Genomic DNA, 24,790 nt, shown 5'->3' with positions numbered 1-24,790 from the left:
GAGGAGAGGCGTTTCTCTGTTGCACAAAGGGTTACTCTGTGTTCCTTGTCGCTTTACTAGTATTAGACGATAAAATGAGTTGAGTTTAATCTTGTCCGGACCCGATGGTAGAATCAGGATTTCCTGAAAACGCCAAACTTTGACTGCACCACACGAGGGAGATATTAAACGACTATCTACAATATATGTTCTGTTACTGCGTTCAACGTTGGGTCCTGATGGATACTTGTAACAAGTTTATCGTACGATACATTGTGTACTAATAGCGCAATGTTCGAGAAAACAGATCAGCCTCACAATTTGCTCTGCACGTCCTTTCGACACCGAACTACCTGCATTCATCTACACAGCAAACTAGTCCACATCATGATTAATCGCGAGTACTAATAAAGACTACAGGAAACCAAAGCATCACAGAAGCCAGCAGGCACGTAATAGGGTACATCGTGCATGGAAGTCGGGTCGTGCCCTCAGAGCCCACAGTCCATCACTGCGTGGTCGTGCATCGTAAACTCTGACGGTTCCCGTACAGAATCACTAGACGACCACGTCGGGAAGACCTGCGTTGAGCGACAGCTGTTTCTTCGGAAGAACGGTTTCTGTTTGACAGTCTTTTGACTCATTTACGACAACTGATAAGTAGCCCAGCTCCTTCATGACGCACTTGCTACGTGTAGGTCCCTGACGTACTTATCTTATATAAGGAGCCGACACCGCGAGGCTTCCACGGCAGTCGCCGGGGAGAGAACAGACAGATTTCATCATGTGTTCCAGGCGACTACGAGTCAGTGGCTTGCTCAGAGCAGTCGTCTTCCATGTATTGATAACAAGGTAAATTCTTTGTGTGCTTATCACTACTGCACTTACCGTATATTTGCCATGTGTTTGGGTGCCCTTCGAGATGCTTCGACGTCAAGTGCGTTGATGTGCTCGTTGGAGCACGATGACACGCGCCAGTGCCGCCTTGTTAACACGTCTACGCCATAACACGTCTTCGCGAGAAGTGCACCCACCTGCACATTGAATTACAAAAATGAAAAGGAGTGAAACTCCCTATGATATTCCTCCTTCTTCAGTTCAGTTAAAGGGTGTGCCAACAGCTCCAACAATGGGAGCCGACCAAGGTACCAAGTCTAGAAAAGAGAACATTTTGGAGCGTACTGGTCAGGCTGTAACAACATGACGGACACCACAGGGCATATCGCGTAGACATGAACATCAATAGCACAGCCGCCGGTAAAAGATGGTTTGCATTGAATTGCAGTATTTTGCATATCTCAGGCATAGAAAGAAAAAAGCACACTGCAGTTTTGAAAAAAAAAAAAAAAGCTTCTAGACTGGCGAAACCTCCGCTGCCTCTAGTTTGGGCACCCACGCACCCACTAATGGATAAAAGACGGTGTTAAGCGCATTTTACGATGGCTTCTTTTGTCTTAATAGATCTGTAGCTGAAACTTGGCAATTGACAGCTTTCCAACCGTTCGTTTCTCTGTTTAAGCGCTCAAGGGATGAGGAAGGGACGATGATGGAATGGTGTCCTATTGCAGTTATTACAGTTAGTCCATTGGTCCTGTGCTGGAGAAGGACTCAGCAACAACTCGTGGGCCTTGTATCTGATGTGAGGGGTCCGACCATGGTCCGAAAATTTCGGCTAAGTCGAACTGGCGTTGATCGACGCGTTGCACAGCAGTTTCCTTGAGGAAGCTCGCGATTGTACTGCCACGAACCACACACACGGACACACACACAAATGGGATGATCATCTGGTGGGTCATACACCGCCGTTATGGCGGTACACTGCCACATTGCGATTGCCACGAACCAAACTCTTATGCAGCTTGTGCAAAATAGGGCACTCCGTGCTATAGGTAACATACTCTTGACTCATCTGTACTTACAGCCTGCTCTGAGCATTTCGTTTATTCAGAGCTTATGGAACATCATTGCTAAGAGCATGAGGTGTGACCGAAGAGGGTTTCGCTTGTTCTATTACACTGTTAGGATTTATTTGCTCCTGCCATTAGCTGCTGCTTACTTTTCTTTACTTAGTGTACCTTAGTATTCAAGCTCATAGGATATCCCGTTATCCACTTTTCAGGTATGCTGTAGACGCCATTATAGAAGCACAAGACGAACTTTTTTCGAAGTTAACGAACGCCTCCATATACAACAAAAGGGTTAGGCCGGGATACGCTATTGGTGAGTACATATTATATGTAGCAAAGTGTTGTAACGCTGTATGCTCCGGAATGGTAAAGCATCTGAATGCGAGCATCATTTGCGGAAATGTGACTTGAATTGAAATGAACTGACTAACTAGTACAGTGAATGACAAGATGGTTTAAAGAGCTCTCGGTAGGATATTCGAGGTTTAGTTACACAATACGAACATCTCGTTACGTGGTAGACTTAGTTGGGATGGGTTCACGATCTTTCGGTAACATGAACTACTTCCATCTACTACAACATATACTTCCGCCACTACTTATGCTTTCTAACCTTATACAGTACGTCGCTCCATTCAATTAAACAAGAATCTTAATTCCTCAGGAATCCCTGTGATTGTCAACACAACCATCTTCCTACAAAGTATGGCCGCAACTAACGACCTACACACGGTGAGCGAGATTGTTCGTCTATTCTCTCCACGTGTACAACCTTCCACGACGAAAACGAACTATTGTACAGCTCCTGTCAACCTTAATAGTAACACCGAAAAAAATAAGAGAGAGGAAGAAATCGGTCTCATTTCCTAGCTCAATAGCAGCCACCCTCGGGGAATATCAAGTGAACAAAAGCCTTGCATGAAACTAACACAATAATTTTGTTCAATTAATATTTCCTTATGGCGCCAAGGGTTGCTGTAATTGCGCTCGGAAAGGAGACCATGTTTTTTCCAGTGTTATTAGGTTGACGAGACCTGTACGATATAGGAATATGAGAAACTTAACCACAGCTGTTGGTATTATATCTTTAGGAATATACAGCGCAGCTGGTCGTACAGCAAACATGGGTGGACCAACGTCTGTTCTACAATGGCAGTACCCTTCCAGACTCTCGCATTCAGGGAGACCATTGGCACGCAGAACGCATCTGGTTGCCCAGTGTGCAGCTGACAAATACTAAAACGTACGACACAAACTCGTTGCTTCAGCCGGGATCCACGTTAATTCTGGTTTTTCCAGACGGAACCGTGATCTTCAACAGGAGGTAAGTAAATCACATATGTCCCCATAGTTTACGAGACATTCCCTTCTACCTCTGCTTAGAATCATACGAACACACATTAGTAATGAGCACAGTAGCATATACCGACCAGGCTCCCCAAACTCTGATACGCTGCGACTCATCAAAATATAGCGTCGCGAAGAGTGTACGCGCTTCTTTATATATGCGAAGCTTATTGTTGTTAGTGTAGTCCATATACGAAAACTGACCAAACATCCGCATATAGTTTACTAGGCTACCCAAAGTTCTCGCGAAACTCGAGGCAAAATCACGAGTACCACACCACTCGCAGAAGCTTGGGTGCACAACTCAGTGGAAGCGTTACAACTTCTACACTAATTCCACACACGAATGACATAAAAACAAGCGTTGATTGAAATGCCCACTGCTATTCGGAAAAGCGTATATTTATGCTTTAGAAGTAGTAAATCCCTTGGCCAGTAGCGAACTCCTGAGGAAGAGTACGCTTGTACTCGTCCAGGGCTGCAATAAATCTACGCCTTCCGTGAGGTTCTGCAAGGTACGCGAAATACCAAATGAGGAGTGAAATACGTAATAAATACCAAAGGAGAAGTGCTACTAATTTGGCACCGCAGAACTACGAATGTCACCTGCAGCACAAATTTAATATCCACATGGGCACAAAGCCGAGGTCGTCAGGAAGGTGTACATTTCACCTTTTAGTGCGTTGAAACATTTCAAAAGATTGAGTGCGTGGTGGCGAAGCAGCCGGCGAGAGCTGGCGGAGTAAATCATAAGGGAAGTTCATACAGCTCATTTACGCCTTCCTCTCGAACGAAGGAACAAAGAACAATCTTTCCATTTTTTTTTTTTTCTGAGGGGTAAATCGAACGTCAAACGAGTACAAGAGGAAGATGCGCGTATTTAACTTTTTTAAAACACCTTTCAGACAGCACTGAGCAACATGGTCAGAACAACAACTTTATTTGATGATGATGATAGTTGGGGAGTTTCACTGTCACTGCACTCGGTTACACGGAGATATTGAATTGAACCGGAGAAAACCAAGTAGTACGAGTATTTAAAAGTACAGCTGCAGACAGACAAGTCGATGATCGAGCTCTGTAAGTAAATGCTGTTACTGGCTGGGGGTATAATTACCGAATCGCACACGAGTGAATCCTTTTCCTCGAGTGAATTAATTTGTTTGCCAATTGCGACTGTCGAATATCGAAAGACTGGTTCGGCCTGGCTCTTCCGAGTTATCAACACACAGATAAGATAGGACGATGATGACTTTGCTGGCCCTAAAATGGACCGTAAAACAAACGAAAGTAGAGGGCAACTGTCCACTTTGACTATGAGGCGGTAACTTGTAAGTTGTGTGAAATATGAGTGAGGGATTTATGCTCGTACTCAAATAATCATAGCGAGTGCAGTTTCCTGTGCAGAATGAAAGTGAGATGTTTGATGACCGTCCGGGCCCCTTCGGTGACGGTGAGGTGATCATTGCCATTTTTTTATTTTTCTCTTTCCAGAATGCATTTGCAGCTTCAATGTCAGATGGAGTTCCACAAGTACCCGATGGACAAACAGAAGTGCAGCCTCAAGATGGAAAGCAGTACGTTATCGTACCCGAAACTCTGGACATATCTAATGCACAGCGCCATGAATATTGAGAAAAATATGCAATGTGTTTTACTTATTCCAGGTACTTTGTCGACTCAGAACATGCTCCTATTATGGAAGAGTGGGAAACCGCTAGTCTTCAGTGACAACTTTGATGTCAAGGGTTTTCAAATGCTAGGCTACAACTACAGTAGCTCCATCACAGAAGACGACATCACAGGTTCGTTTGCATGAGAGTTGCACGATCTCGACGGGCATTTATTCAACTGTATTCCGTGGAGCTTAAAGGTTTCACAAAGGTTCTTCCCGTAGCATGTCCCCCATAGGTCATCTGGAATTTCTGAACGACCTCTTGTTCGGCGATAATTACATCCCGTTGGACACTGAGAACAGAATACAAGGCGCAGTCAGGAAATAACCGGAAAAGTGTTACAAGTTCATAGAGAAACAATTGGTGTGTGCAGTTCTCAGGCAGAAGTGTGCTGTCACACTCGTGAGTATCGTGGTATGTAGTTTGCCGGCCGCTACGCAGAAGGCCATTGTGTGTTGAGCGTCAAACATGGCAGGGATAACTTAGTCCTGCACCACTAATGTTGAACTACGTGCAGTGGTGCGATTTTTGCATTCAGATGACTTAAAACTTACTGAGGTTTCTCGGCGGGTGCTAGTGATTTGTGTTGAGAACTGTTATGACACGGAGAGAAGTGTACGAGTGGGAAGTAAAACTCAAACGCGACGCCATCCGCCTTGACGATGCTCCCCCGCCTGCCCGTACTGCTAGCGTCGTGAATCGTGACACGGTTCAAACCGCTAAAGGACCGGATCCAGATGAATCGATGTGTTTAGGTGTGTTCCTGTTCTCACATACAGCAGGATCGTAATCCCCTAAAGACCGTGGCTTGCGGGCGGTACCTTGTTCGCCCCTAGCTTCCAGCGTAGCTCAACTCTACCAAACTGGTGGCGCTGTCGAACACTATGACGTCATTTGTTTACAAACAGGGAGAGGTCTATTAGACCTGTCATGTTTGACGATCAACACACGATTACCTTATCAGCGGCGGCAGCCAAACTACCGCGGTACTCACTAGTTGGCAGCACTCACGTTCGCTGACAACTACTCACACCACCGCTTTCGTAGTAAACTTTTCCAGTTATTTTCTGACTGTGCCTACAAAGAACAAAAGATGATAATAAAAACAACTATAATGCCGTTTTAAACTGGGTAACTTTTTACGAAGTGTAGTTACATTGAAGCTTCAAAACGATTTTTCGAAGGAGTTTTCGAACGAAGTTCAACCCCGAAATCGTTTTCTCCTAGGATTTTTTTAAAAAGCAGTTACCAGACAAAATGATTCTTAACTAATTCCTCTTCCTGTAATATGAGCTCCCAACAATCTTCTTTCGAGATCACCCCAATCATTGTCAACTGGGTGTTGGCAAGGGGCTACTGATGTGGTGGTGGTAACGGAACTGCTTGCCGAGTCGGCCACGCACAGGCGGGCAACGTCACGACTATCGCAGTGGGGGACTGTGCGTCCTGGGCAGACTTCAGAGGGAACCGTGCCCACATTCGTCTTAAAGCCCGTCTGAGGAAAACCCAGGGAAAACACCCAGAGAGCACAGACGGCTACTGATGAAACAATTGCCATTCTCTCCTTTCCCCAATGCAACACGAAACGGCGAGATCCACCTAAGTTGCACAATCAAGAAATGGCAAAAAAAAGAAAAAGAAAAAAATATATGAACAAGAGGAGTGAGGGAGATGAACAAGAGTTTATTACACTCTTCACTGAAACACGCTTTTTGTCCTCGCTCAAATAGCACAAAAGCCAAACGAGATACAGTTTCCATAACATTGTTTTGTTACTTTTTTTACAGGAAACTTTTCCAGTATACGGGCAGATTTCGACCTTAAACGTGATTTCGCACCGTTCCTTCTGGAGATCTACATTCCAAGCACCACGTTTGTCATCACGTCCTGGTTCTCGTTGTGGATCGATATCCCAGCAGCCCCTGCCAGGGTTACATTGGCTATGACAACGTTTCTCACTCTGGTTACCGGTGGCAAGTCAATACGCGAAAAGCTACCCAAGGTTCCTTATGTACATGCCCTTGACGTTTGGTACTTAGCTTGTACAGGTGAGCGAAAAATAACATGCAGTGCATCTACGATTTCATTGGGAGTATCCATCAGGGTAGTAACTGTCTCCTTCTCACAGGATTCGTATTCTTCATTCTGCTTGAATACGCCATGGTGAACTACATCTACCACAAGGATAACCGGAGACGACAAGGTGGCATACGTCGCATCGATTCGACGGCTTCTCTGGGCTCCCTGACGTCCAAGAGTAGTACGTCACTCTACAACATAATGGCGGCATATGAGGTAATAACAGAGTTCTACGTGTATTGGCCTATGATGTGTATACGCCTTGCATAGATGTACTGATATTCGGCTTATTACCAGAGAGTGATGTCCTTTGCTTTTCCAGTGAGGTTTTCCACCGAAGTCTGAGTTCAATAACATTTCTTGTTATATGTATTTTCTGTTGTTTTCTTTACTCGTTCAACTTGAAGCAGATCGCGCTTGTGAATTTAAAGATGAGCAATATGGAATCTCAGACTAATTTCTGATCCAAAGAGAAGCGTCAAGTAATAAATATGGCACGTTTGTAATGTGCAGACGTCACTCCTTATGTAAAATTTTGCAATATTATGGAAGAAGGAAACAAAGATACTGACGTGTACCACAGCGCAGCGATGTAGAATCGGTTTCAACCTATTCCTTAGTATTCTGCGCCAACGGTATTTTTACAACACCAGAAACATGCGAAATTCTCTCCTTTGTTTCGTTGCTGCATCGCTACGGAGCCATATGTTTTGTGACAAGTTTTGCGGTAGTGTAGGACATCTTATCTTATTGTTAATTTCTTTAAGCGTCCATCAATGTAAATGCCTCCGTTCGACTTACAGCAACAGCAGATCAACAACAACCAACTACCGAAACCACCAAGCAGCCCATCATACTTGCAGACCAAGTTCAAAAAGAACGGTCGTACAACCCCTGTCCTCAAGCTGTCAGACCTTGAAGCCGGTCTTTCCTCCGTTAATGAAACGCCTTTGACGCCTCCACTTTCTCGCCGAGCATCATTAGACACGCAAGAAAACTTCGTCTGTACGGTGATCACACCGCTGACGCCACGTGACATCGCCAATGGTATCGACCGCCATTGCCGGTACTTGTTTCCTCTGACATTCTTGCTTTTCAATGGGATCTACTGGTCTGTATTGAAGTCGTTCTGAAAGTCTACCCCGTGTTGGACAAAGCAACACAACGAGAGCGTCACACCTACGGTGATACGGCGGGGCGACATGATGCCCGTACGAAGCGACGACGTGATCACTGATGATCACTGAGATCGCTGCGTGCATGCCTCCACCTCCCAGAGTTCACAAGCTGAGCCAGTTCTACTTTATGACATCAAGCGAGAACCTCAACACCGGAATGCAGTGCTGATCCATCTAGAGGTCACACTGTGCTGTGTGTACAACATGCATACGTAGTGCACATCTTGTTCGATGCCATTTGTAGTGTTTGTCGATCCGTATACAGTTCCCTGTGACCAGTCGTGATCACCGTTCCATCACATATCGCCATGACATCCGTGCGGACCTATAATTACCAGGACAAACATGTGACAACCAGGTCGCCATTGTGTGAGTGACATTGTTCCGGGAACAAGTGAGAACCTTTGATGTGCAACCCGCATGCCGCTCATCAGCAAATATATTTATTTAAATAACTTATTCAATGATGGAATAAATAAATTGCATCAATCCTGCCCAGTCGGCATAGGAGCATGTGGTATATGAGAACAGTTGGGTAGGTTGATACAACTCCATCATACGACGACAACAAACAAATTTCCTAGCAAGCTTCATCTGCTGTTGTGTTAGCGTAATTTACGGTTGATAGTTGCGATTCGTCCTGTGACTTGTTGTCGTCACATGATGGAGCGTGGTATGTTTGGTTCCTGCCCGTAGAAGTGTACATTGCTTCGACACGCTGCTTTCGACTCGCCTTAAGTAGTTAATTAATTAGGAGTTGTTTACATGTAAGGTGAGACAGCCTACTTGTGTGGTGACATGCTACACGTGCAGTAGGGTAGGACCGCGGTTAATTTCGACCACCTGCGGTTCTTTTGAAGTTTAGTAGTACACTTAGCAATGCAGTTTTCCCAAGTGCCCGTTGGCTAGCACAGTTCTGTGTCCAGTGCTGCCGCAATTGTGTACTTCTAAAATTATTTTAAAAATAAGGGAACGAGGTTATTACAGTAAACCTCAATAAAATGAAATTAAAATAATTCTGAAAGTTTCAACAAGTACGATTGCGAATTATTTTGAATAGCGCGGCGCGTGGCGCCAGGTTCACGGTTCATGCTATTTTAGACGAATTAAACACCTACATGCTATAGCAAGACGCGTTACACGAAAACCACGACCCACTACAAACAGAGACCTGGGTACGCAGCGTACGGGCGTGCTGGGTTAAGGGGTAGTTGCGATGTTGGCCGCTACAAGTACTACCTCACAACATGGGGCGGGTAAAATGACGTGTACAGAGTCAAGCGAGGCTAAATGGACCCTTTTCAAGCAAGGAACTTCCTGTTTCCACACGTAATAGGTACAGGAGCACGAAAGACACGTTGTTTGGGTCGCCGAACCCTGATCCTCCACTTTGCGACGAAGATCGTGCTCGGAAAAGACGAAATACCTTGTGAGAGGACATATAAGACAACCACACGATTTGTTCCCTGCACACGGGCAAATATAGGACCAGCACCAAAGACACTCCTGGGGCTAGATGAAATGCAATGTTTTCCCTTGTGCTTATCGTCCAAAAATTTTATGCAAAACACCCAAAAAATGTGTTCTGTGCCATCTGGAAAGTCGTTCCTGAAGGCTGCTATTACTCTTTTTGCTTCGATGCACCTACAAGCACCCGCGTTACAGCGAAGAGATCTATGATAACAAACTTCATGTTGAACATTAACTGTGGTCCATCCGTCCGCAGCTGGGTGGTGCACACACACACATATACGTTAGGTGAGGTGGGCGATTCACCGCCGTAGTGGGGGTACACTGCCGCATTGCTTTTTGGGAACGAATGATGGTGAAGATGGAAAGGGCGGTATTGAATGTCTGTCACCAGTCCGGCGGGTCGTGCGGCACGAACAGATGGTGTTTGATCAGCAACAACAGCATGCTGCAACTTAATGATGTATGATGGGAATTGATGTTCTGAGGCTGCAACACATAGAAAGGACAAACACATTCTTCCTTCTTTCATCATGTAATGGTGCGTCCTCACAATGCCGATGGCTTGTGCTTTGCCTAATGGTTTACCTTTGTGAGGACGTACCTTTATGCTCATTTTTCGTGTTCGTGCTTAGAGTTTTCTCTTATTTCTTGGCGATCACTTTTATTTGCTCATTATGTTGTGATGAATGTTCAATCTGGCCAATGTCATAGACCGTACGTGGCTGGCTCACAAGATTGTTTAATCAGAACGGTTTTAAGAATGTCGTAAAATATATGCACTATGAGCTGCTGCGCGAGGGATGTTGCACGCAAACGAGTGATACTTTCTGCTTGCCTCAGGGCTAAACGGGATGCTTTCACATCAAAGACGCTCAGCATAGCAGTGCAATGTTGGCGAAAAGGCGCGTGCCTGCCCTGAAAGCTTGGTCTTGGGATCTTGCAAACCGTTTGCACACCGTCTAATTGGCTCCACATTACCCGTTCGATTATCCCCACCGCACATGTTCTCAAAAAGAAACAATACCATCATCTGACGATAAGCTGATGACAGCGAAATCGCTGTGCACGTATTCCAAGTTTGCTTACATCACGGGATGGTTTCTTATTCCGTGTCTCTTCGGTGAGCTTTAGTACTCGAACAAGACGACAATACATTTTTAGATCGCGCCATTTTCCTGCGCAGTATCACGCCATCACGGTCTGTGGCAGACTGTCAGTACGAATCCGGCAGCATGAAGAAAGCATGAAACTCATCCGCTCTCAGCAGACAGTCATCAATACGGTATGAGGAGCACTTCGGCTAGCTCCTGCAACATTTCCATTGAAGTGAAGAAACATTTCTCTAATGCGTTTTTGGGGTTTCAGTGTAGTCGCGTCGCGTCGCGCTGCTTGGAGACGGAGGGGAGTCCCTCACTCTCGTGATGCACACACTCCCCCTCGTTTGTTTCTTTATTGCGGCGCCGGTCTAGTTCGGAGATTTACCACACGGGAATGACTTTACGATAACGGTTCCGAAAACATAATCCAAGCACCTGTTTCCTTTGAAGTGGCTGAGATCATGCTGTTGATCTTTGATTTGACAGCTTGATTTGTCGTATAGCTTTGAAAGTGACATGAATATTCTTGAATCTTGAGTTTGATTCTATTCATTCATTCATTCTATTCAGTTTTCCTAGAGCGCTTCTGATGTGCTATAACTCCCTAATGTGTGCTCCTTTTTGATTCCGTGTTAGCGCCATGAAGTAACTATGAGCTACGAGCGGAGTGCAGACGTGCGAAGACGGAGAAAGGGCACCAGGAAGAACCCCAACAACACCGAATATCCTCTGGATGTACGAATAATGTGCTAACGGATTCGTACGTCCGGTGGACATCCGAGGGATATCCATCGTTAGGACATTACTCGCACATCAGATGCTATTTGGTGTTGTTGGGGAAGGGATAGGGGATTGATGTGCGTCCTGGGCGTACTTTAGTGTGAACTGTATACAGACACTCGTCGGAAAAGTCTGCCAGAAAACCTAAGGAAAGCCGGTGGTAGGATTAGAGACCCATCACATCCTAGTCTTCCGCACGACCTTGGCTACCAACCAACGAGCGGATATTACCCATTCGGCCGTGCTACAGATCGCTCATCGTCTTTACAGCGCGTCTCAGGTGATGTCGTCCACGTCGTTTGGCAACACAGACGCCGCGGAGTTATAGGAGTCCTACGGAGCATTCGCGCAAGTGTAAAGTTTGCAGATGTGCCGCCATTGCTGCGGGAGATGCAGACGTGCAGGCAGATATCTCGCCCTTCTCTCTCTAGTCGAATCTACTATACCATGCAGAATCTCTGCACACCCCTTTGCATACCCCCGCGAGACATTGTTACTATGTCACACCCCCAAGCTTCGTTTCAACAAGGCTTTATCATACCGATGCTTCCCATGTGCTAGTTGCTTCACTTTTGTTGCCAGAGTTTTAATGTTGTTTAATTATGTGTTATGAGTATCCCGTTGTATTAGAGCATCTTCCACATGCCTCCTTCCTCTCCCTCAATGAAGCGCCCTCACGGGCCCTTTCCTCCACCACACCTTTTATGACAAAGATGTCAAGGGCGCTGTTAGCATGGCACGTTAATCGCATGAATTCGAAAACCTTCAAAGTGGAAGGTCATTCTTAGCATCCTTGAAAGCTTTCAGATTCCCCAAAGCACACTCCAATGCAGTTTCTTCAAATTTATCCGACAAGAGGTTCCATGTGTGACAATGTTCTACTGTACTTTTAATGCTGGATACCACTTCCTACATAATTACGCTAAATAAAAGTTCGTAGCTTTACGTCGCGAGAAAACTATGGGTCACACCATACTAGGTTGCTATACTGGTCACACCAATATTGAGCAAAGATGAGGCTTTCTTTTGGCCGTTTTATACTTACAACCTATAAGTGTGATCCACCAGGTACTTAACGTTCTGACCAGTAAGTGCAACTGCTTCGCACTATATGAACACAGTTTGCTGGGTATGAAGCTAACTTCAGACCTGTACATATTGACTTCCCGTCAATTTTCGTTTTCCAATGACCCGAGTCTCAATTTAAGGTAATAAGTCAAGACTCTGGACACTGGAAAACTAAAATTGAAACTAAAGCATGCATGTTTCTTTGGACACATCAAGATTTCACTTACACCATGTCGTCCTTGCTTCCCACGTATTTACCACTCCAGTGGTAAAATGCACAAACTTCACCTTGCATGGCACATTGCACCACCACCTGGAGCGTACGTTACTTTTGAACAGTCTTTCTTTGTTATAGAGAAAACCTGCCACACGTACATTGTTTCTGCTCACGTGGGTATGCTGGTGCTGAATTTGATTGCAGTTCTACCGCTCACGAGTTGTCGAATATACCGAACCGTTCCACCGCAAAGGGACAGCCACAGCGAAGAAAAAGACGGAGCAAGCGTTGAATTGCAGGTTTATTACACTTAACATACCCCTCCACGAACGCTCTCACCCCATCCCCTCACCCAACACACGTGTCAAGCCCCCAACCTTATCCCATGCTGAAACACACATTGAGGTCACAGCATGCCTGACAAGACGCGCAACCACGATAGCGTGTGTTCGAATGTCTTTTAGCGTTAGGCCACATGATAATGCAGCATGACGTGAGTCAACTACGAAACCGGGCTGCAAACCCTTCCCTTCGGCAGCGTGTGATGTCGGTTGATTTAATATATCAGAGCAATTCAATTGCAATCTAAATCACAAAAACTCCACACAGAATCCACACAGTTATACGTGTACATATGACGAGGAGGACATTCGGATATCTCTGAAAGACAGCATCTGAAAAAAATTAATGCAATAAATAATCTCGTGGACAGTATGAATGTAGCAGATATCTGAGAGTGCAAAATCAAGAAAGGCTACAAGAGCATTGAAATTACCCAATGAGACGACCTACGACTACTGGCGTGCACCATGAACGCCAGGCAGTTTTGAGGCAGTTATGCCGCATTTGTAAGGTTTTGGCACACATAATTTTCATCTGTACGATACCGCTTCTTCAAGTACATACCACACTAAGCGCATAGCTATAGCACTAAGCACACAGCACAAATATATGTATAGTTCCAATTGAGAATGCACTCAAGCTCTTACCGTCTCCTTGATCACATCCAACGGATGCCTAATGCTTTGCGATAATTTCCTGCGAGGTGCTAGGTTGGGGTTGCTGCTGGAAGTATGGATAGAGCACACGCGAATGAATATTCCCATCAGAGTCGCTACTGACACCGCTCCGAGAAGTGTCAGGTACCAGTACTTCTAAAAAAAATAACGACATTTCAACACGCATTAATATCTATCACGAACGTGCACCATGAGCCTCTTACGATGAGCCAGTTCTGGAGAATGTGACTTCCAAATATGAGCAGTCGTAGTCTGGCCAGAGGACCCACAGCGTCGATAGGGCGACACTTTCCAAACACGTCGCAATAGCCTAAAAGATTGTCGCATGCAGCTCCGGGTTCCATCGTTTTTCCGCACAGTTCCTTCATCGCTTCGAATTTGCATGCCTCTTTACAGTCAGTGTTTTGACCTGCGAAGGATGGGTGAATTGCTCGGGTGTTGCCGTGCATGCTGCTGTGCAGTGCCTGTTGCATTGCATGTTGCAGTGCATTATGGACAAATACCGATTTAGTTAGTTCCGTAGCATCTCTCAATGACTCTCTCGCACATAATTTAATACCGTGAGGTCAAACCTACTGTTGTATGCTTGGATCAGTTCAGTTCAATGGATGTTATACAAAGCGACGATGGTATTCACAATGACCGGAGGCCATTCAAATATGTGGAAGCAGAGGCCGTTTCCAATCAAGCTAACAGGTTCCTTGGACCTACGTCGAGCAGCAGGACAGGAGCTTATTCCATTTGGAAGTTTCCATTGCTACGTTGCTTATGGCGTTGGAGTTTGTGTCGCATGCGACGTATCTAGACAGCGCAGCGCGCGTTCACAGTCGGGCGCAAAAGAAAGTGGTATTGGGAGCCCATGAACGAATCCGTGTGGGAGTTGCAATGTTGGTGCTTTTGTCAGTAGCAGGAACGTCGGAATTGGTATATTACTCCGAAAGAGACAACGCCTACTATGCAGCAAGTTCGCCTGTTCATTCACAAAAGAAAGTCAGTCCCAAAATTCAATTATGAATCCTCGTACGCGAACATTATGGAATTAGCGTTTTTTTGCCACGCACATACCAGGCTTCCTGCAGGCGATAAGGCACATGTCATCGGGGTTGTAGTGAGCGCCCGTGAGGTAGCACTGTTCCAGGCCATATTTTTGGCACACCGACAACCTGCATTCTCCTGAGCGACATATTTGAGTTCCATGGTTGCACAGCGTACCATTTGTCTTTGGTTTACTGGATGGACACGTGTAGCTTTCCCCGCTATATGCCAAATTATGGAAAACTTAGAAAACGCTCGCATAAACAATGTGAAGTGTAAGAAAGAACTACAAAAGGATACTCGCACATGGCATCGTGTGTACAATCGTCGTTAGCACGGCAGATGTAACCAGAACTGCGAGCAGCGCACTCAGTTGTGCAGCATGCGCTGTTCGATGGGCTGCACATGTATGGAAAAGAACGAAGTATCAGCTTCAGGAACATGCATGATCGCAGACATGCACACGTGCGAGATGTTTTTGTAAGTCTTCTACAAAATTAGGAGGAGATCGCAGCATCTGGGGCGTACGCTGCACGAACAGTCTATGATATTTGACTGCCCCCGATCCACATTTTTTTCAGATTTTGGGAGTGAATTTATTCCAAGCACAGCCGCAGTCCCCAAGCGATTTATTAACCTACAACGTTCGCATCGCAGGCTGCAGGTATGTACAACTCATCATCACATCATCATCTTAACGAATACAATCGCAATGAAAAACTTACCTGAAGGGGCGTAAACGCATTGGCTGGTGTCTGGCAAAGTGAAGGAGTAAAAAATGTTGCTTTGATTTGGGATGCTTTCTTTAGTGCTACACTTTTATTGACAGTGAATGCCGTGCTTTGCCAAGATCGTGATCGTCATTATGAACGCGGCATTGTGAATCATTTTCCTGAATTTTCTGAACAGGTTGCACAAAAGGGAAGTTTCATGTAGTTTCATGAAAGATCATTGTTACGTGAACGAGAACGCCCATAGACGGAGGCCAAACACTGTGTAGCGTCCGTGCAGCACGCGGCCAAGACGCATGCAATTTCTCCCTGTTTCTGTCCTAATGCTCGGAATCTCTTCCTAATTCTGCCTGGATGTACGGAAACCCATCTCCCCTATAATATTCACGGGGGTGTTTCAGGTCTACAATGTTAACGTAATGTACCTGCATGACGCAGAAGCCTTTAGCGTGCAGCCTTTGGCGTTGCTTATACCATGCTCCCTCGGGTAACAGCATTTGTCCTTACAATCTCTTATTCCGTAGCCGCAATCACATTCTTCGCCTGTGTCCACTACTTTATTGCCACAAAATGGACCAGAGGGCGCTGTGAAGACAGAGCTCAGCTAAAGGCTTCATTACAGTCCTTACGAGACGAATCCTCACCTTGTAGACAATTAGGACGGTCTGTTTCCCCCGCTAGTAGAGCATGCAGTACACTGGCAATGCTGGCAATGCTACACCTGGAGAACTTCCTGTTGTTCGGCTTGTCTCCTATCTGCGCACTAGCAAACATCAGGTAGTTCCCAGCCTCGGGACCGGGAGTGCACGTTACTGGATCATGCTGTAACGGACGATCGCTATGAAGCAGGTTTTCGCCATTGCAGTCAGCATCTCACTGTTTAGCGTAATTCGAGGCGCATACTATCCGAATATACAAACCGCAGCTCCGAAGCTGTGGCCGAGTTCGTGGCTGAACGTGATCTGAACGATGTGGTGAGGCAAGCGAGCGTTCTGGTTGGTGAACGTCACAACGCCGGTGTTGAGGCTCAGTCTACCGCTGTATTTGTTTGCGTAGTCCACTGTCGTTCCGTACTGAAATTTCTCGCAGATGCCTCCTGTGTCATCCACTACAAAATCATGTTGCATGCTGTAAGACTACGGTTAAAGAAGAATGCCACTCGCGTGATCTGTACGCTGTAAGAACAATATCCGTATTTTTACTGCCCAAGTGACGGCTAACTCTGTTGCCGGCAAATGTGCTGTAACCTATATATGCTGCACAAAATCTGTTTCGTTTGGAGTGCACGCTGCAGAGTTCCGGACTGGGTTTTCACAGATTAATGTACCTTTAATGTAAGTGGCTCTTTTCGCTTATGGGAGCTGCGCAGGGTGCACTCCAAACACTTTTTTTTGCAATAATTACTTTACGGCACATATGCCGGCAACAGAACTGAACAAATCACTTGTGTATAATATATATATATATTTTTTTTTACAGTGTACTGTTAAGACTTGCCGTAGGGCTCGGCCATGTACGCCAGTCCCAGAGTGCCAGCAGGAAAATCACGATAGGTCCAAAGGTATGCAAGACAGTAGCCATCGTGATCTTGTTTGGAGAACTCGTGGAGCATAAATGAAGCATCCAGACCCTTGGAGCAAAATGGATTGGAGCCCCACAAGGCATTGCTACAGTCGTTGGTATCATTGATCTTAAATTTAAGAACGCATATATTTAGAACTCATTGCTAAAAACAATGTTGCGCACTTCATACAATCACACTTGTACAGTAACTTGAGTAGCGTACTTGAAGTTACGTATCTTGAATACCTTTGCGAGCAACTTGGTATATTGTAAATACTAAGATGTCAGTATTTAGTAATCTAACTTTTCCAATAACTTCTATTCACTTTCCAAGTTACTTTGGATCTACTTCTCTGTGTGTCTACTTCTAGTCTAGCGAAATATTATATTTTGTCTCGGCAATGTGCTTTGCGCTGTATATATGCTTTAGTGTCTGAGATACTCGGGACAACCGCGTCCCTCCTGGCAAAGGGTATAGTGTGCAGCGCGCCTCGGGTTTGGGAGCATGCATGAGGCAATGTGTTGTCCTGAAGGGTATGCCGGTAAGCCATTGAGACCTCTATCGGGCTGGACAGAAGACACGTGCCGAAAGCCGTGGCGAGAGAGGGCACGCAAAATATTAATAACGCTGTATGAGGATAAAGCAACAATAAGGAGAAAAATAACAGTAAATTCTGTAATTCTGCAGTGCATTCGTTTTGGGGACATTTGGGGATGACAGTATTGGGGATAATGTGTAAAAAAAAGAACAAAAAGCAGGGCAGGCTATCAGATGCCCTGCCCTTTTCAAGCTCGTCGTATTTCATTGATAGCGAATTCCAACTGTGACGACGAAGTGTCTTGAAAGTAACGGGTTCCTTTTAAGAGAGAGAGAGAGAAAGATTATGCGTTTAATGGCACAAAGGCAACAAAGGCCAAAGAGCGCCAAAACGATGAGTATTTAATAACATTTTTCAAGTTTGGGTATTTAGTACACTACTCAGTTGCTTTTCTAACTTAACTCGAATACTTTTTGTGAGACCTTATATATTTGCACGCGCCCAGCCTGGGTGCCATCTCCGGTAACGCGTAGCCGACACAAGGCGTAGGGCTGCCCACAAGTATTGGCCACTAAACTGGTACGTACTGTGCATTTATGTGGCACAAGCTTTCAAGAAAACGAGACTGCGTATCGTGCCTTGTCATAATGTCAGGCACCGTTAGCGGAGGGCTAGAACCAGAAAGGCATGCAAACGAGGGAATCAGGAAAGGAACCAGTTTAAAAAATGCTGGCGACCATTATTTCCTTTGTGTTTTGGGATCAGTAGGCGTGATGGTTTGGTCAGTTTTAATGTATTTGAGGTGGTGGATACGTCCGGCATAGTCATACATGAAGTTTTGAAAGCCAGGCCATCACGTTTTCGGAATTCTTCGAGAAGTTCCGTGTGTTCTACTATGTTCTCTGCAATGAATCTGACTTTTGTCGGAAAATTGTCTCGAAGTTAACCAAGAGCGATTACGATTCCTCGGCTACTACGTCGAAATTTGACAACGTGAGAGGCACTATAGCGTCTTATCGCATTGTGTTGCTCCTCAGATAAGCAACACGCTATTTTGTCCTATAAAAGCTAGGAGTGTTCTCTGAGAGCAAAGTCTGTGTTCAACCTTCGTAAAGGCGACTATAGATCGCACGCTTGCAGCGGGATTCCCGAACGTTTAGCTACCTAACAGCCGTGGGCGGATACTTCTGGAAACTGAGGGTTCCCTCGTTATCGCAGAAAGAGTCATTTGCGGTCAAACGATAAGTAAATTAGTGCTCTTCCCAGCCAGCACAAATTGCTGCAGTGACATTGCACTAATGTTGACATGCAATGTTGCTAATGGCCACCTTCGTTATGCTGCAACAATGTTGTGGAAACAACATTGCAAAAACGTAACATTGCAATGCTGATGTGAATTTGCTAAGGAACGCCTTCGATATTTTGTAACAATGTTACAGAAACAACATTGTAAAAATGACATTGCAATGTTGATGCAACATCGCTAAACATCAGTTATTTTACAGTGTAGCAAGCTTACAAACGCAACATTGAAGGCGCACTGCAATGTTTGTCTTGGTGATTGCTATGGAGCACAGTATACTTACATGTTCAGTAATTGTCCTGGATAGATTTCAGGGGAACGGTGCCGACATTCGAGTGGAAAGTAACGGAAAAGCGCAGACAGCACAGCAAGGATTCGAACCCATTGTTACCTCCTAGTCTTGGCGCGGAACGCAGTCATTTTAACCACTATGCCACGCGAGCCCTCAAGGGCTCTGGTCGCACTGACGTTATCGAAGAACGCCATATCGAGGGTCCAAGCACGCATTTCGCATGTGCGTAAGAATGGATTGTAATGAATTTCAAGTTCTGGGTTAGATTAATTTTCTTTGAGTGTATGTTTATCACGGCCCCGATCTTCGACTTTGGCTTTGGCTTGTGATTCACCCCGAGCTCTTGTGCGAGCCAACCACAGCGGCTTTGCAGCACGCGAAGTTCAAGATTGAAGCTCAAGATCGGGGTCCACATCTCGATTCTTTCGTCCATAGTCGTCTCCCATAGTACGTCCGCACTCTTACGACATAACAGTGTCCACTCACACTGTCCATAATAATGTCCACTACAATCCGCTAATGATATAATGTCCACTCACAGTCTGCATTAATCCTGCCCATAATGATCACACTAAACACTCTCAGACATCTGATCTTTTCTTTTTCTTCGACATATTGCCTGCATTTACTTTTTTTATTTAGTTTTCAGTTACCACTGAAGGTTTCTACGATATTGGCTCAATAGCATTGCATCAGCAATCTAACTGTAATGTTCAGATAGCATTAATAGCAGATAATGTAGCAGATTCAGCTGGTTCTCGCTTCGAATCGGCCAGTCTAATCAAACGGCAGTCAGTCTAATCGGTCAGTCTAACTCAGATGACGCGTATAATTAGACTAAGCGCTTGCTTCCACGTCATGAAAGTGGACCTTGACCTTTGCATCAACTTTCATTTGGTTGGCTCTTCCCTCTCTTGTTTCTACGTCAATATCGTACGCTTTAATTTGCCAGCGCCCGTCATCCCCAGGCAAAATAAATGGAAGACGAGAACGAAAACGAGAAAAGAAACTGCAGAAGCCAACTGTTGTCGCTTTGTGTCATTCCTGTTACCTTCCAGCTGCGAACTGCGATAGGAATTTGCCTGGTGAAACGCTCCACGGGCATGCCCTTGTGGGGTAATTGCCGCAAACGCCACGGTAGGTAGCTGCCTGTGTTATGCCCTGCGCCCCCTCAAAATGAATGGACCTGTCCGCTCCCGCCGCCGCTACTTCCGGCCGCCGCTAGGGTGGCGCTGCGCGGAGAAAAACGCCGCTCGCGTGTTCCACGGATTTTTGGCGCAAGTTGTAGCTCTATTTTGTCTGGAAGTTTTTATTTTATGTTTCTTTTTTTCCATTTTCCTTCCGTACTTTTCTATGCTCCTGAGAGTGTACCGTAGAGTGAGTGACAGTCTGTTGCAGCATTTCATCATATTGTTCAGCGGACATAAGTCAGAGTTACCACGTGCAGAGGAGGAGATGAGTTGCGATCGATGGTGATGGAATGCTTCGAAAGCCGTATATGTTGGGGAGCGCTTCTCAACTCCTGGTCTCACGCCAAGCTTCGTCGACAGAACTGAAATCTGCTTCTGGTGGCGCGAGTCTGTAGCGGGGTGTGTGCGACGTTGTCCACGGACCGCCACAAACTCTTCGCCTCAAATTATGCCGGGTAAATGCGAAAGACGGTTTTGAATGTAGACATTTCATATTCGTTATATATAACTATATACCGACATGAACCGACATTACGGTTTTACGGCGAAGGGTGAAACAGACAGAGGAGAGGAGTCCCCGCCAGTGAGGCCTCGCGGCAGCGCATGGCAAACTCGATCACGCCCAGAGTTCATCGTTTGCGCAAATCCTAGCCTCTCTGATTCTTTTGTTTGGCAGCCGTCTTCGTAACAAATCCCCAAATAGGCGAGAAAGGACCGATTGCTTCGCGGGACAAGTTTGGGATTGATGTGCTGCATGTCGCTTATTAGTCGCGTTAGGAGTCCCACTTAGGAGCCGCGTTCGATGTACAGATTTTGGTTTGAATTCGAGAGTTGTCGTAACTGTTGATTCTTCTCTCACCCTCACCTGAATGCGCTGGATAACGAAGGAAATGTCAGTGATTCCTTGAAAATTTGTGCGGTTGAATATCTCTGAAGCGGCAGAAACGTGCGATGCAGCCATGCCCGTTAGGGCCTTTCGAGCCATAATATCGTCGCCACTGGCTTCTTCATGCGCCGCTGCGTACAGCGTGTGGTCGATGACAATTTGGAGGTTGCATATTCGTTTCACCTGTATTACGTCCCGTCGCTTTGGCGTGGTCCCACGTCCTGACAAATTACTGCCCTCACTGTCACGGCTGGATGATCTTAGCCATCGCTTATGGCGAACCTGTAATGAGGTAACGTTTCTTTCTGATTGCGCTGTTTCAAACCCGTCAAAATGATCCTCGACACATCCGAGACTGATTGTGCTTCAAGTCAGGATTTTAACGGAATGTAGGTTATGTATAGCCGTGAAATTACACGACGGCTACGAGACTTACGTTTTGACTTCGTCGTGCATGCTGCTCTCTGATGTTGTCCAGCCACTTCTCTGTAAAGCCGCATAGATCATCTGCGTAGGTTACGTCTTTGGAAGAGTAGATAACAGAATGGAAGCCTGGGTTTCCCGTTATGTAGCTCTTTGATGGTTCCAAATAGTATGCTTCGTTCGATGTTGTAATTCTTCCATAGAAAACTCCATCACTAACGAATCCGAAGACGCGACTGCCTGGGTCACCTAAAATCACAAGCAGGGTTCGGTTGGCTTGATGCTTTTCACATAATTAACGTCTAGTATTACGAACGATAATAGGCCATTTGAAAAAGATTCAGAGAGCAGCGCGCGCCCTCGCAGTGCCGGGAAATGCGGTGTAAAACGACGGTGACGGCGCATACGCCAGAAATACGACGACGTCGGAGACGATAAGAAAAGCAAGGCATACATATGTTTTCCGTTGTTTTTTTCTTCGACAACTCCCAACCTGCACTGCGACTACCGCAGTGGAGTTGCGTGTTCTTAAAAAACAAACAAAAACATTGAGCCATTGAGGTCGTTCGTCAAATCGAGATACAATCGGGAGAAAATTTTAGGCAAGTATGTCCTCAGTTCCAAGCTTTAAGTCAGTACGTGGCTGCATTTCATCCTCATTAGGTTGTCTGCTATTTGAAGGCTGACACAACCATTGCTAACATTGCCGAGCTTCAATTGGACGGTTTCGTTTTCGTGGAGTACCATGCCGCCACCACCAAGGAACCCGACTTCTCCTGTAATATCCCACAGGGACATGTACGTATTTCACGGGCGTGTCCTTTTATCCTAAATATGCCAATCCCAATGTATGATTTGCTCAATGAGTGGTTATTCCAGCACAAAGTATGCACAAGGTATGAAAAGTGGTGCACAAAGCATGGGTCAAATCTCATACCCACGATGTACCCGGAATAAATGTGGTCAAGATTAGAGTCAATGCGGCCAAGTGTTGAAGTTTCAAGGACGAAATTATTGCTGGTGACAGAATGGTCCCTCTGGAGGTTCAGGTGGAAATATCTGAATGGAACAAAATAGTGCGGATGAATAGCCGTTTGGAGCCTTTTAGGCTCGTCCTCACAGTGCTGACGTCAAAGCGAACTTCGTTTTGGTACAGCTAGAGCCATACGTGGCGACACAATACTTTAACGCCTATTTGCTGCTCTTCATTGTACCGGGGTATTGATTTTGCTACAAGCTTAGGCTGCTGCCCCAACAATATTTTGTTTTACAAATGTCGGTAGAGCAGTTTTTTCGAGAATATAAAACTTATACGCAATTTCGTGTTAACGCAACGAAGCATGATACGCATTACATATTGTGAAGGTGTGCCGAACCACCAACACGACTGATGCCCATCATGCGCATATCTTGGAGGCTGCCTGCATGCATTGCATATCAGGACAGAATATCACATGGAATGGTTGTTCTGATGTTCAAGTAAAGCTATCCATTTAGGCGCAGTCACAGCACATTTGCGAAAAGTACGACGACACAAAAACGGCATCTAGGCGCCGTAACGTTGACGCACGCCAGACGTAAAAGGGATATCAGCGGAAACAAAGGACGTAATCAACGGCACAGCACGGGACAATATGGTCTAACGCCCATATGCTTTGGTGTCAACGGTTGTTCCATCTTCAACAAGGTTCCCATTGTGAACGGCGGCTGCTGCCAGATAACTGTGCTTGACGGAGACACTCCCTTTCAGAAACGGCTGAAATTTATTCAAGTACCAGGAGTAAGTCGACCTCCGTGAAAACATAGGATTATAAAGGGAATGATTGCACGTACTAGAGAGGCACAGTGTCGCCGCTACCAGAAAGTCGCAAGACAACTGAAATTCGCGCTGCGCTGCGTGTAACGTACGGCTAAATCAAGCAGTGACATACCGAGGGATAGCCGGCATATCCTGTTACGCTATTGGCTCCCACCTGTTATGCGAATAAAATGTAAGGTAGACGATGCTGCGCGATGGTTCGATGGATCGCCTTCGACGTCCGAGTGTGGACGGTAAACGAATCGGGTCATAAGAAAGAGGCTCGTAATGGCGGACAAACCGATTCAGAGGTTTCAAGCCTGCGAGAGAAAGTACCACATGCATCACCACATTCCACAATGACCCGAGGACCTACCGCTGTTTTCGGAAGGCATGAAGGGCATTGAGAAGAGAAAAACAGCTAACATCCTTAGCATTGCCAGAACTCCGAATTTCTGTGTGAAACCATCCGGCGCTACCAAATGCTGAAGGAACGGTTTTCTGCTGCTGCCTCCTTTGAAGTGACGGACGGCCAGTGAGACGACGTGCAAGAGAGTCTCGCGAACAGAATAGAATGTAGCGCAACTTTCTCTTCTTCCTTGGCAAACCGCAAGTTCTTGAAATAGGACACATTTACGCTGTAGGTTTTCCACTGGACGGTGAGATAGTATTTATTTAGCTATCATATATACCTCAAGTGCTGTAAAGCCTTATATGAGGTACACACGTTTACACTAAAATATGTTATGCAATATGTTTATGTATTAACAAAAATACCTAGATATGGTACGACGACAACAACTTTATTTTGAGACGATGAATGGGGAGTTTCATCGCCAGGGGCGATACTCTACCCCGCTGCTGGTGAGATAGTACACATCAGGCACATGGTAGCTAGTACATGATTGTCATTTCGTAGCAGAAAACAACCAAGCTGCCTACGAAACCTACTCAAATCTGTAATGCCGATAAGCGTAACGTGCTGCAGCTAGGGCATAGTATTCATAACAACTTCCTGAAGCGTTATAAACGCAATGTGGGTTTCGTTACACGCACAAGTTAGGTTTATCAGAATATCCATGAAGGGCGTAGTTCCATAAGAATGGAAAATGCGAAATTCGCATACAACAAAGAAAAAGTAATGAAAAGATCGCAATCGAAAATCATCGCGCCCCAATGCCAGTGCCGCGTGCGTGTTAGAAAATTATCG

At 45.6% G+C, this 24,790-nt stretch overlaps 2 protein-coding genes across 3 annotated transcripts; one reads left to right on the top strand and one right to left on the bottom strand.

Moving 5' to 3' along the window:
* The first annotated feature begins 693 nt into the window (after positions 1–693).
* LOC135385838 (glutamate-gated chloride channel alpha-like) lies at positions 694–8,668 on the top strand. Its single transcript, XM_064615395.1, has 9 exons — positions 694–831; positions 2,099–2,199; positions 2,551–2,618; positions 2,978–3,210; positions 4,728–4,810; positions 4,901–5,038; positions 6,697–6,957; positions 7,038–7,204; positions 7,792–8,668. Exons 1-9 carry the CDS (start codon positions 764–766, stop codon positions 8,119–8,121), a joined length of 1,449 nt encoding a protein of 482 aa, XP_064471465.1. The 5' UTR covers positions 694–763; the 3' UTR covers positions 8,122–8,668.
* A 4,463-nt stretch (positions 8,669–13,131) lies between these two features.
* LOC135385837 (disintegrin and metalloproteinase domain-containing protein 10-like) lies at positions 13,132–24,159 on the bottom strand. 2 transcript variants are annotated; one of them, XM_064615393.1, is made up of 14 exons: positions 23,957–24,159; positions 23,756–23,900; positions 22,720–22,841; positions 21,796–22,031; positions 21,339–21,641; positions 17,084–17,276; positions 16,507–16,694; positions 16,231–16,408; positions 16,012–16,171; positions 15,156–15,254; positions 14,886–15,076; positions 14,024–14,229; positions 13,791–13,955; positions 13,132–13,475 (listed from the first exon to the last, which is right to left on the bottom strand). In XM_064615393.1, exons 1-14 carry the CDS (start codon positions 24,015–24,017, stop codon positions 13,422–13,424), a joined length of 2,301 nt encoding a protein of 766 aa, XP_064471463.1. In that variant the 5' UTR covers positions 24,018–24,159; the 3' UTR covers positions 13,132–13,421. The 2 variants fall into 2 exon arrangements, with proteins under 2 accessions (XP_064471463.1, XP_064471464.1); XM_064615394.1 differs by having other exon boundaries at positions 21,543–21,641.
* Positions 24,160–24,790: the final 631 nt, after the last annotated feature.

Source organism: Ornithodoros turicata, chromosome 2 (assembly GCF_037126465.1).
Source record: "Ornithodoros turicata isolate Travis chromosome 2, ASM3712646v1, whole genome shotgun sequence".
In the NCBI taxonomy this organism is placed as follows: Eukaryota; Metazoa; Arthropoda; class Arachnida; order Ixodida; family Argasidae; genus Ornithodoros; species Ornithodoros turicata.
This window is presented reverse-complemented; position numbering and strand designations above follow the sequence as displayed.

Bases quoted from the DNA above. Each gene is read 5' to 3' on its own strand.
- LOC135385838 (XM_064615395.1), top strand. From the start codon at position 764: ATGTGTTCCAGGCGACTACGAGTCAGTGGCTTGCTCAGAGCAGTCGTC. The intron at 3,211-4,727 runs GTAAGTAAATCA...TTCTCTTTCCAG, and splicing joins ACCGTGATCTTCAACAGGAG to AATGCATTTGCAGCTTCAAT. The intron at 4,811-4,900 runs GTACGTTATCGT...TACTTATTCCAG, and splicing joins CAGCCTCAAGATGGAAAGCA to GTACTTTGTCGACTCAGAAC.
- LOC135385837 (XM_064615393.1), bottom strand. From the start codon at position 24,017: ATGCTAAGGATGTTAGCTGTTTTTCTCTTCTCAATGCCCTTCATGCCT. The intron at 21,642-21,795 runs GTAAGTCTCGTA...ACCTCATTACAG, and splicing joins ATGCACGACGAAGTCAAAAC to GTTCGCCATAAGCGATGGCT. The intron at 16,409-16,506 runs GTTTGTATATTC...CGTCCGTTACAG, and splicing joins GCCACAGCTTCGGAGCTGCG to CATGATCCAGTAACGTGCAC.